Source organism: Hydra vulgaris, chromosome 15 (genome assembly GCF_038396675.1).
Source record: "Hydra vulgaris chromosome 15, alternate assembly HydraT2T_AEP".
In the NCBI taxonomy this organism is placed as follows: domain Eukaryota; kingdom Metazoa; phylum Cnidaria; class Hydrozoa; order Anthoathecata; family Hydridae; genus Hydra; species Hydra vulgaris.
In genome coordinates this window covers 54,714,143-54,727,500 of record NC_088934.1, presented here as the reverse complement: position 1 = coordinate 54,727,500, position 13,358 = coordinate 54,714,143, and the positions used below count along the sequence as shown (strand labels likewise).

General features: G+C 27.4%; 2 protein-coding genes across 4 annotated transcripts in view; both read right to left on the bottom strand.

Moving 5' to 3' along the window:
* LOC105848468 (ubiquitin carboxyl-terminal hydrolase CYLD) overlaps window positions 1-13,358 on the bottom strand; it is a 134,832-nt gene that overhangs the window by 115,794 nt on the left and 5,680 nt on the right. For all 3 annotated transcript variants that reach the window (XM_065820032.1, XM_065820030.1, XM_065820031.1), the window contains one exon: window positions 45-344. In XM_065820032.1, coding sequence (XP_065676104.1) covers window positions 45-344 — 300 coding nt within the window. The remainder of the gene's footprint in view (window positions 1-44; window positions 345-13,358) is intronic.
* Window positions 3,256-6,044, bottom strand: LOC136092249 (uncharacterized). The gene is made up of 2 exons (XM_065820033.1): window positions 5,689-6,044; window positions 3,256-5,588 (listed from the first exon to the last, which is right to left on the bottom strand). Exons 1-2 carry the CDS (start codon window positions 5,930-5,932, stop codon window positions 3,334-3,336), a joined length of 2,499 nt encoding a protein of 832 aa, XP_065676105.1. The 5' UTR covers window positions 5,933-6,044; the 3' UTR covers window positions 3,256-3,333.

Here is a 13,358-nt window from a genome sequence, read left to right as displayed (position 1 = left end):
TATATATGTAACTTTTTAAAAATAAAAGTATTTTTTAAACATACCAATTTAATTCCCAAAACCATTGAATTATCAGGTTGCTTGTTACCAATATAACGAATAGAACCTTTTAACAAGTTATTATGACCAAAAACATTACATGAAACTTTCATGCCAATAGAAATGTTATCAGGAGATACAAAATGTACTTCTTTCTGTTTATTTTTATGTTTTTTGTTTGGTTTAAGTTTATTGAGTAGATTTTTATTTGTTTTACAAAATGATATTTGATCAATAGTCACATATATTCCATGATTTTTTTCACAAGTAAAATAAGGTTGCCCATCGCAATCACCATAAGGCATCTAAAAAAACAAAAAATAAAAAAAAAAATTTAATCTCTCTATGCATATGTATATTTATTATATTATAAATTACTAAATATCAAAGAAACAAAAAATTATATTAATATCTTTTGAAAAAAGTTCAAAATATCAAATTGCGTGTAATAACATAACAATGTAAATTGCTTAATAACTACGACATGTCTAGTCAATAACTATTACAGTAAGATAATATTACTAATTATTAACTATTACATGTCACTAACTTGAGCATAGCATATGCTTATTGTATTGTCTATATTTACGATTTTTATCTGATCTCTCTTCTGTAACAGCCTATGGCTTGCAGTGGCAAATGGATTTAAATTCTGGACTTTAAATCCACAATTTTTGTTAGAGAACAAAACTCATTTATTTACTGCAAAAAAATATTGTAATGTTGGCATTCCTATATTAATGAATAACAACCCTCTTAATTTCAGACAAAGTCTAAAAGCACATTGTAAATGTAATTAAATCTGCTTTATCTGTCAAGCTTGAGCCACTCTCCCATTGTTGCAAGGTTGCATTTCTATCTTTTTTCTGCAAATACCATCATGTTCAATGCTTGACTTCTTATTCAACAAGTTGCATCCTTTTACTGTACTCTGTCCCTTCATGCCATAAAAACTTTTATTAATCCATTTTTTTTTCATGCACATCAGAAAAACCTTATAATTCTTAGCCATCTTTATGGTTTTCTTTCATATAAAACCTACAACTTTTTGTCTTCAGCTAACCATTTCCTAGTATTTTTACTTATTCTCTATATTAAAGTAACTCATAACTTTATAGTGGTTGCTTGCAATCTTGTTAGAAAGTAAATTAGAGTTTGAAAATATATAAATATAAGCCAATATTTAATAAATAGTAAATGTAAGCATAAAATTGTAATATAAAAAGTACATTTTTTTCTAGCCCTAGCTATCAATCACTGCTAAATCTTATACTTTTGCCGGGGCTGGTGCCAGTTTTTAAAAAGTCTCATTTTTAGCTGGGGAAAGGGCCAGAGCCCTGGCCACTTACTACGCATACACACATTTCTCTGAATCGGATAATTGACATGTGCAATATTTTCAGTTTTCATGGGCAATCATTTGGGAGGTAAACAAACATTTACTGAAATAAACAAGCAATTAGAATTTTTCTAAAAAATCTTGTTTACTAGTTAGTACCTACTACAGATATTTTTTTCACTTTTATTTGTTTCTTCCTAGAGAGATATATCTAAAAATGTCAGATGCAGTATACAATAGTTCTGATGACGCTATATTCTTAAATAAAATGACTTTGTAAAACTTTAAAGTTATGTCTATTGAAGCACTGCAGGTACTTCTGTCATTAAGAAAAAAAATCATTTTTTTAAACTATGTTATCCTTAATTACTTCATTGAAAAAAATACCATAGTGAATTTATAGCCATATCACACTTGTTATACACAAAGACCAAATGGCAGTAAAGAACGTTCAAACATTTTGCTTTTTTGTATACACTCATCATAAACATTATTTAGAAAAAATTAACTTTGGCAACATTTACTGGAATTTGGTTATTAGGAACTTAATTTACTTTTAAGAAAAACATTTGGCAATTCAATTTTTGAAAGAGATCAATCAAAATCCTATCATTAAATCAGATAAAAATAATATTACTACAATAACGCAAAAAAAATAGAACTCAGCATAAGATATTTGTAGGTTCATGTTACACTACTCTAAATATTACCAGTGTTTTCTAAATATACTAAATGCAGTCAAATCTATGCATAATAAACCGCTTGGCTGGCAAAGTTGCCAATCTTGCTCTACACCATTTAACATTTTTTTTAAATAGAACTTTAGTTATAAAAAATAGCCAGCTAGCATAACAGCCTAGCTCTAAAAACATTGCTGGCCAGTTGCTTGGCTAGTTTAAAAGCGTCACTCTACACGCACAGCAAGTCACAACACTTGCTCTGCTAATTTCACGGCCTAGCTCTAGCTCTAAAAGACATTATTATTAAATCAATTAATGGGTCATTCCATGCCAAGTGGTGCAAAGGTCCCTTATGGACCATCTCAGATTTTATTGAAATTTTTTGATTTTGTACATATATATGTTAAAAGCATGTTTTGAAAATTTTAGATCAATATCTAATATGGTTCTTGAGAAAACGCTATTTAAGTAGTGGGCTATTTTGCATAAAATTTCACTCTACAAGAAAAAAGGGTTTTTTCATCATTTTTAACAGCCAATAACTTTTGAACAAGTTAGTTTTATACTTCAATTATTATAAGATAGCAAGTGTGCTGTGGATACTTTGAAAAAAGAAAAAAATATTATTTCTGGCATCTTAACTTTTTCCATAATGGCGGGCTAAAGTTGATTTTTTTGTTTTAAGAATAAGTTTTTTTGTGATTTTAAAGACCTTAATCTTAAAAACTAGTTACAAAGTTAATACAAATCAAATTGCTTGCTGATCTACATGTGGTGGATAAACATTTTTAAAAAAATCAGTTGATTAAAGAGCTGCATTCAAAAGTTATAGGTCTCCAAAATGAGTCAGATCGAGATTTTCGTAAAATTGATCTGTGATGCAAAGCATCTGTTACCTAAGATGGCACTTTTTTTTTTTTATAAAACCATTTATACGCATCAATTAAAGACTGTTAATTAATAAAAACCAAAAAAATTAATGGGCGCTTATTTATAACCCCCAAAAGGTAGTCTCTAAAAGTCAGGTAAATTTTCCATAAAATTCTGAAATTGACATAATAAATAAATGCATTGAATTATAATGTTATTTATTATGAAATATCAATTAAAAAATATCAATGCTTAAAGCCTTTTAATCCCTTTAGATAAAGAACTTTTAAATCCCAATAGATAAAGTCCCCTCCCCTCTGTCCCCTCCCCTCTTTATAATACAATAATTTTTTTAATGAAAAACAAACAAAATGTTTTTAAGAAAATAAACAAAAATAATAAAATTTACAAAAAGTTAAATTTCTCAAATAATAAAATAATCTCATTGATTTCTCTTAAGTCAATACTATAAAATCTTCCACTGTTTGACTGGACTTTAAGAGATTGCACTTTGCATAAAATATGCATTAGAGGTACCCAACAAAGATCATCTCTGCATGGCCACGTAAACTTGTTACATAAAGACTTTTTCATGAATTTCATATTAAGATCTTGATGCTCTTCTGAAATACTAAGAATATTTCCTAAATACCATTGAGCATCGTAAACGCAGGCCACATATTCTCCTGGTGAGTAACTGGAAATTTTATTAATATAAATTCTGCAAGTAGAAAAATCCACATTAGTGCAAATAATATCAAATGAGACTCTTCTTATTTTTATTGAGGTAAGTGACATTGGGATAAAACTGTGGTGGTTTCGTGTCCCAGGTATTGTCGAACAATAACGATATCTCTCTTCCAAATTGAAGTTTGTAGTATGTGTTTCTATTGAAACTTTGTCGACAAAAAAAAAAGATATTTCTTTGACGTGTTGAACACACCAGCTGTACATTTTGCTTGGTGTGTCAATAGGATCGTTTAGTGATTGTAGACTGGCAATTGCAACAAGACGTTTCACTGTTCCACCAACACCATCACAAGGGCTTTTAACATGCGATGTTGCAAAAAAGTGCCACTCTGCAGTCATGACAAAATCGTGTTTATGGTAGCATAAGTTGATAAGATTTTTGTAATTTTTATATTGTGATGCAGCTCCATCACTAAAATAGACAATGTGTTCAAATGTTTGTAATTGTTTAAGTTTATCAATAACATTACCGATAAAGCAATGAACAGCATCTGTTCCATGTTTCAGATGATCTGATATAACACAATAACTTTGACTATCAAGTTTTCCATCTTTTATAAAATACGCAACAAAGGGATGCACAGTTGCGTGGCTGTTATTCCAGTGAAAACCTTGCACTGCATCCTGTATTAGAAAACTATAGTTTTCTGCAAAGTCAAGAAGAACCAAAGCTTGATTTTCTTTTAAATTAGTTTTCAAATGTTGGTAGTAGGTGGCTTGACTTTTTGATATAAAATGATGCACTCGTAAACTATCTAACTGTTCATAAACCATTTCAATAAATTCATCTAAAGGTAGAGTTGCTGGTACTAAAGTACATTGGTAATTTGATTTTTGCCATTGATAAAAGTTAACTTCACTAATTTCTTTTTCTGTAAACAAAGTGTCAATGTAGTCTAACAAAACCTTTTTAGCAGGACATTTATTGCAGCTATGCAGCATACAATCTCTATTTTCAATGCTACAAACCATTAATTTTAATAAGATTTTGTAATCAGAAATTCCAGGAATTTTCTGTACAAGGAGCTTTACATTTTGATGGTACTGGCAAACACAAACTGCATGCAGACCAGAAGCACCACCCACAGGAATGCACCACTTGGGCCTTAGCTCACAAAATTTTGAAAATCCAACTTTAAGATAATTATATTTCTTTTTAAACTCAATATGTAGCTCTTTCATATTGACTAGTAGAAGGCGCTTTTGGATATGTTGCTTTTTACTATCTACTTTAACTGAAACAAACTCTTTTTTTCCTGGACAAACCCTTGAATATTCATCGCATTCGTAGAAATGAACAACCTCTGTAATTACATCTTCGCTTAGTTTTCTACCCAATTTTGGAGAAGGTTTTGATAGTATTCCACTTTTTTTACTTAATTTTCTGGCTTGTACTAAAGATCTTTTTGAAGTAAAAAAAAACTTCTGAGTTTTCTCTATTGACCAACTGTCTGGAGTGAGTGTAAGAAGTGTGATTTTTTCAGAATTTGACAATGTTTTTTCAAATTTTGACTTAATTTGAGTCATAATATTGTCTAAATCTGTGTTTGTTTTTTTCAAACATTTTTTTGAGGGTGATTCAATTCCACAAAGTGCAGCTATTTCTAAACCTAGCACATTGGCAACAGCCTTTTGTGTATGAGCTCTTACGCTATCAATTTTACGCTTTCCATATGCAACTCTATCTTTTTTTGAAACAAGTTTTAGAGGTGAGCATCCAAAACTTGCAATACTTGAATTAAGATCTTCTTTTAATGTATGGTTGTCAACATAAATTTCTTTTTCTTGGAGTTCATTTTCTTTTGTATTATGTTTGCAATTCAGAACTTTTCTGCAACTAGTGCAAATTTTTTGACCAGGTATTAAACCAAAATCTTTGGCATATGAAAGACTGATAACTCTAAGAGAATCTAAAAAATAACGGAAATAATTATTAAATATTTTTTTTTTATTTATTTAGTGTTATTAAGGTATTTTTATTAAATTAAGATATTAAATATTGAAACTTACTTTTCACATTTTTTGCGTGCTTGTTCAACGGATTACAACAATACCTGCGATGTTCATTCTCATACCTCGACAAGTAAACTTTCTCGTGATAGCTACAAATAAAATCTATGGGATTTATTTTGCTTCTCAAAGAAATAAGCTCTTGGTTTAGTTTAGACAGTTCTTGGTAGCGTTTACTTTTATTAGATAGATAGCACTGTTCATTTAATGCTTTACCAATACAGCAAGTAGAAAGCTCAGGCATATTACTTATTATTAATTAGTTCTAAAATACAACAATTTATTTGGTTTTATTAGTACTTTTTAGATTGACATACTAGTAATATAGAATTAAATGAAACAATAACTAAACTTTTAAAAAGTAATAATTTTTTATGGAAAATTTACCTGACTTTTAGAGACTACCTTTTGGGGGTTATAAATAAGCGCCCATTAATTTTTTTGGTTTTTATTAATTAACAGTCTTTAATTGATGCGTATAAAAAATTTTATAAAAAAAAAAAAGTGCCATCTTAGGTAACAGATGCTTTGCATCACAGATCAATTTTACGAAAATCTCGATCTGACTCATTTTGGAGACCTATAACTTTTGAATGCAGCTCTTTAATCAACTGATTTTTTTAAAAATGTTTATCCACCACATGTAGATCAGCAAGCAATTTGATTTGTATTAACTTTGTAACTAGTTTTTAAGATTAAGGTCTTTAAAATCACAAAAAAACTTATTCTTAAAACAAAAAAATCAACTTTAGCCCGCCATTATGGAAAAAGTTAAGATGCCAGAAATAATATTTTTTTCTTTTTTCAAAGTATCCACAGCACACTTGCTATCTTATAATAATTGAAGTATAAAACTAACTTGTTCAAAAGTTATTGGCTGTTAAAAATGATGAAAAAACCCTTTTTTCTTGTAGAGTGAAATTTTATGCAAAATAGCCCACTACTTAAATAGCGTTTTCTCAAGAACCATATTAGATATTGATCTAAAATTTTCAAAACATGCTTTTAACATATATATGTACAAAATCAAAAAATTTCAATAAAATCTGAGATGGTCCATGAGGGACCTCATTAAAATTTGCACCACTTGGCATGGAATGACCCTAATACTATTTTTACTGCTTTAAAAATTATTCTAATAAAACAAAATAACACGAAAAAATCAAAATTCTAAAAATAAAGTATTCTTATATTTTAAAGCTCATCTAACATTTATCGTTTATCTATATAAAATTAACAAAATTCATCATGCAAAATGCCCATTATTTATTACTACAGTAATATTTATTTTGTGTAACATTTCTGAATAAAAATTCATTCTCTGTGCAAGTTCCTTTTGATTATTTTCTGGTAACAAAGTTTTTCTGATGGAATTTTATACATATTTTCAATCTTTTTTTTTTACAGCTGTATGAAGGTGAATCTATGGGAACTAATCCAAGATTTAATATTGGTAGTTGAAAGTTGATTTATTTGAAAATTGTAGAGAGCAAATTCTAAATCTTGCAGCAGGACACCAATTTTTTTTTAATTATTTTCTCTATTTATGAGTATAACTTTCATATTTTTTGTCTGTTTTTTCTTTGTTGGAAAAGGACATAGCCTACAAAACATATAACTTATACCTGTTAACTACTATTAGCTAGCTAACAATAATATTTTTAACATAGTTTCACTTTAAAGTGAATATGTAACTTTATGAATATTTGGACATCTGATTAGTATATCTGACAAGTACATTTCAGATCATTCTTACATATACCATTTTTTTTACAACCATCATTATTTTATTTTATTAATTCATTATGGCCTTTAGTACAACCTTACCCAGCACAATGAGAAAACATTTTTTATTAACTTTCTCTCCAAGATTGTTTATTGTTATTGTCTTGTTTAAGATAGCAATTTAATGCTAATGTTTACTTCTTCGTATTATTCGAAAACCACACCTATCTATTCACCAAACATGACACTAAAGCCTTGACAAGTCTATGCTTAAAAAATCCACTTAAGTTTGATAAATTTTATCACACTTGATTTGAAACTTTTATTTCTTATATTTTTTATTTCTTTAGGTATTGAATTATATAGCTTGAGTCCATTACAGAAAATTGACTTCTGCCCACTCATTGTTTTGCACTACCATATGGAAATTATTCGCATTTCTGGTGTTGTATTTATGTACGTCACTGTTCTTTTTAAACATATTCACATATATTTTATTATTTGGGTTAGTTACTACCTCATGAACAAAATTCAGAACCTTAGATATGATTTCTGCTTGACTGATAACCATCCAATTTTCACCAACATTTCATTAGATGTGAATACCAATCACACTTTAGAATAAGTTGCATAGCTTTATTCTGCAACTTCTGAAGTATTTGAATATCACCCTCATTTGCATTTAAAAAGATAGAGGCACAGTATTCATGAGGAGCCACAATTGTATTATAAATTACTTTTTTAGACCACTGGGTTAGATTTCATGTTTGTTCATCATGATTCAATGTTTCATCAGCAAATAAGTTGATTTTTACGTATTTGATTACATTGGTTATAATGTTTATATATATAATAAAGAGTAAGGGGCCTAAAACAGACCCCTGGGGCACTCCAATGTCACACTCCAAGATATCAGATTCTTCGACATCACTCTTTACAACTTGAGTTCTCTCAGACAAATAGTTTTTAATCCATTCAAGAACTTTACCTTTAACTTTGTAGCAACTTAATTTCCTTATTAGAAGATCTCTGTTAATAGTTTCAAAAGCACGTTTTAAGTCCAGCATTATTGTAATTACAAATTTATTATTGTTTAAGGCCAATCTCCAACTTGAGAAAACTACTTGTAAAGCATCTTCAGTCAATCTTTTTTTCCTAAAACCAAATTGATTTTTATACAATAAATTATTTGATTTAAAATAATCCAATACTTGTTTATGAACCCATATTTCAATGATTTTTTCATACACAGGCAACATATTGATTGGTCTTAAATCTTTCGGTTGCTTAGGTTAGTTTGTTTTAGGAATTGGTATTATTGTGGACTTTTTCCATGATTATGGTACAATACCAGTCTTCAATGACAAATTAATTACTTCTAATAACTTCACTGCTATACTTGGATAAATATTTTTTAAACATTTTTACACTTATATTTTCACACATTGAATTTTTGTTCTTCATATTTTTAACTATATTATCAAGATCAGTTCTGTTCATCGGTTTGAAATCATTGAAAGCATTTACGCTATCATCTATATGAACATTTTGTTTAACATTATAATTTGACTCAGATTTAATCGACTTTTCAATATCTTGAATACTTTTGATTAGAAATTTATTATATTTATTACTTAAAGAGACTTTTGCATTTTCTTTAAATATAATATCTTCAAGTACATTCTTTTTTTTTTTAGAGATAAGTCTTTTAGAGATAAGTAAGATTTTTTATGGTTTTTCAAATAAGCTTAGCATCATTTTAACCTCATCAATTTTTTCTTTAAAAAACCTTGACTTTAAGCATCTTAATAAAAAACTCTTATAGTTTCTACATCATTTAACTATTTTAAATTGATCATTACATTTCATAAAATCAGTTCCATTTTTTTCATATACTTCAGTTTATTCCATTCTTTTGTTAATTGATTACAAGCTTTTATTAATGAACAATCCTTCCACCATTTTGGAATTTTATTACTTTTACTCTTCACTTCTTTTGTTTTAACTATTTTATTAATACATGTTTGAAACATTTTGTATAAGTAGTTCAGCCATTTTATTTACATCTTTTGTATTTGAAGCTCTTTACTATTCACATCCAAAATCAGTTCACTTAATTCTTCATAATCTATCTCATTAAAGCATTTAATAATTTTGGTTCGATTTGTACTGTTAGTACTGAGATTTGAATTTGAATTTAGATAAGTCTTCTTTTCAACATTAATTTTTTGATTACAGCAAACAAACTCATGATCAGATAGTTTAATTTTATCATTTTGTGTAATTTTTTCTGAGTTTTACACATTACTAATAAATAAATCAATACACGTACTTGATGTATCCATTATTCTAGTGGGACTATTATTGAAAACCTTCAAGTTGTAACTTGATTTATATTTAAGTACTTTTCATTTATACTTGATTTGTTTAAGATATTCAAATTAAAGTCACCCATGCAGACAATATTCTTATACTTGGCACTAATATTATTTACCTATTTGTCCCAAAAATCCAGGAAAGATACTGTAGAAAATTGAGGTGATTTATATATTACTGAAATATTAAATGTTTGTTTAAAAATTTGTAAAGTTGAATTAAGAATTCAAATGTCTCTTTGATTTCATTATGACTCACAGTTAACTTGATGTCATGTCTAAATTATATTATACATCTCCCTGGCTTACTCTCCGACAAACATATTAAATTGTTATAGCCATCAATTTCAAATTCTTTTCATTCATATTCATAAATATTATCAGCGATATGTGCTTCAACAAGTGCAAATATGTGAGGCTTGAATTCACTTGCACATTTTCTAGTTTCATCCATTTTATTAACCAGTCCGTTTATATTGATTAACACATATTTTATATTTTTGAAATTCTTTGACTGCTATTCAAGGTTTTTTCAATTCTTCCTTTAATTTCTTAGAACATTTGACAATTTTTAGAGTGAGGTAGATGGTACACATTAGTGTCCCATGGTCGTCCTAATCTTTCATTCATTTTAGTTCACACAACATTTTTCCTTTTTGTTTTTACATTCATTAGAAGCATGACTTCCAGCACACAACCTACAGAAACTCACTTCACTATTACATTTGTCTGCATAGTGACCGTAACTTTGACATTTGTAACAATAGATGATGTTTGCATGCTTCTTCACATACACTGATTGCTAATTAATGTAGAGATGATTATCTCTCTTCTCCGATATATACTTATAAGACTGCTTGTCCATATCCATGATATTCAGTTCCACATTACCATTTTTAATTATTTTTCTTTTGATCACAACCAACTTAGACTCTTGTTCCAAGCTATTTTGACTAATAATTTTTTTTGTTAAAATTTCATTTTCCTGGGGTAAGTATTCTTCACTGATCTTAGCTATAAATTCAATTCTAACTGATAGCTTTTATTTAATAACTTCTTCTATTGACAATTTGTCATTCTTTTTTTTAATAACTTCAAAAACTTTTTGTTTGGATTTCTTATTGATACAACTTAAAATCACATCACCATCTTTATTTATATTCATATAATTAATATTAATTTGAAGTTTGCTAGGATCCAAATTTTCTTTAATAATATTTTTAGTATCCACATTATCTTTTGAAACTTTTTTTACTAATAATACTTCATTATATTTCTACTTTTCATTTTGTTTCCTTTCTGTATCAGCTGTACTGAGGTGTACATTTCTAGTAACAATTACTTCTTTTTCTTTGTTTACAATTTTTTTTTCCTCTTTGAGATTTTAATTATGAATTTGTAACGTTGTATTAATGACAATCAGTTCCTTGATTTCTTTGTTTAAATTTTTAGTTTCATTTAGAATACTAAAGATTATTTCATTATTTACTTTTTGATAATTATTTTCCATAATACCTTCAATAAGATTGGCACAATCATTACAATACCTGTTTAACTTACAATTTTTATTAGAAATAATTTTAAATTCATCATCAGAAACTCCATTGCATTCTTTATGGAACCAATTGTTACATTTTTTGTTATCACAACAAATACAATACTCCTCTTCATCCTTGATAATATTTTCACATAATTCACACATGCATTTTTTATCATATTCCAATTTAGATTTTGTGACCTCAATTTTGTCCTCAAATATGTTTTTGGTTCCACTTCCATTTTTTTTGGACTTGAAAGTCCCAATAGATAAATAATTATTATTAGCCATAATTATTAATGATTACTATTTATATATATGAAGGTTACTGTGACAATGTTCTTTGAATGCCAAACGCCACCTAATAAATAAGCCACCTGATAAAGTAAGCCACCTGATAAAGTTAGCCACTTAATAAAGAAAGCCACTTAAAATATAAGCCACTTAATAACAGGCCTTGTTACGAGATTTCGTTGCGTAGCAAAAACGCGTAACGTATTTCTAAGTAACTCAACTCAGCAAATATATTTTGCATCGTTAGAAGTTATATTGCATCACTAGCGTCTTATCAAGTACCGCATTGTAATTAAAGTTATTTTATTAACGCGTTAAAAATCATACAAACAGTTTGTTTTTTTCTCACTATAACAAAAGTTACAAATAAAATCTAAGTTCTTATTTAAAAAATCATTTTTTTATTATTTTTTTCAAATATGAACTAAATTTTATTTTGAAAAAAATATTTTTTTCATGAAACGTAAAATGTTTGTTTATTTTCTTATGATTTTACATTTGGTTTTTGGTTATTTTATTAACTGTTAATAAATTTTTTCTTATTTAATTTGTGAACTCTTTTTAATAATGTTTTTAAACAATAGAGTTTTTTTTTTGTTAATTATCAGTTACCGATAACATATTCTTGATCATAATTTATTTTCACAAATTAAATGAACGTCATTAAAACTTTACGTTATTGAATTGACAATAAACAAAATATCTTATTAATAAAATATTTACATCAAAATAAATCGTGCATTTTTTAAACTATTATGACTAAAAATAATTTTTATATTTAAAAGGAATTTATATATTTAATTCCTTAAGATAAAACTTAAAACACTTTAATAACAAAAAAAAAATTATGAAACAAACTTTTTTTTTAACAAAAAAATTTATTAGTTACAATTGCGGTTAAATGCTTTTACTTACAACTTTATTTCTTCTGAATAAACGTCACGTTAACGATAATCAAAAGATAATTTAAATATTCTAAAAGATAAAAGTTTTTACGTAGCGCAAAACTGCTGAATGCGTAGGCAAATTGCCTTTTCGCAAGCAAATTTGCGAGCTGCGTAACGCTTCTTAACAAGGCCTGTAATAATGTTATTTAAATAAGCCACCCAACAAAAAAGCCACTCAATAAAGTTATACAAACAAATTTCAACTTTCAACAAATATCAAACAAGATGGTTTGTTTACCTCCCAAAATTTTGCACATGACAACTCTAAAAATGTCGTGCATGTCAATTATCCAATTCAGAGATTCGTGTATTGATAATTTTAAACTTATTTTAAAATAATTTATTCATTACAATGATTTTGCAAATGGCAGGAAAAGCTAAGAGAAAAATAAATAAAAAGATTGAATGAAAAAACCGATCAACAATAAATGATCGGCTATTTTTAGAAAAATTGACATTTTGATCTCTTAAAATTAAATCTTGCCAATCAAATTTGTTCGGCAGTAATTGCTCGTCAAACTTTATTTGTTAATAGAAAAACATTTGAAATGCAGAAATGTAAAAATATTAAATTAACATCAAAATCATATTAAAATAAATTACATTCTAAATTAAATTCATTTTAATTTAATAACAAACAACTTATTTAAATTTTAAATAAAACAATTTAAAAAAAACACCAAGATTTATTTTAATTCTAAATAAAATAAAATCAGCAAAAGAAACGTTTTATTTATTTTCTAAATAATATAATTAAAATAAAAACGGCAAAAACAAAAACTAATTTGTATT

Excerpts from the sequence above, each read along its gene's own strand:
- LOC136092249 (XM_065820033.1), bottom strand. The coding sequence starts at position 5,932 with ATGCCTGAGCTTTCTACTTGCTGTATTGGTAAAGCATTAAATGAACAG. Across the intron at positions 5,589-5,688 it reads GCACGCAAAAAATGTGAAAA|ATTCTCTTAGAGTTATCAGT; the intron begins GTAAGTTTCAAT and ends GTTATTTTTTAG.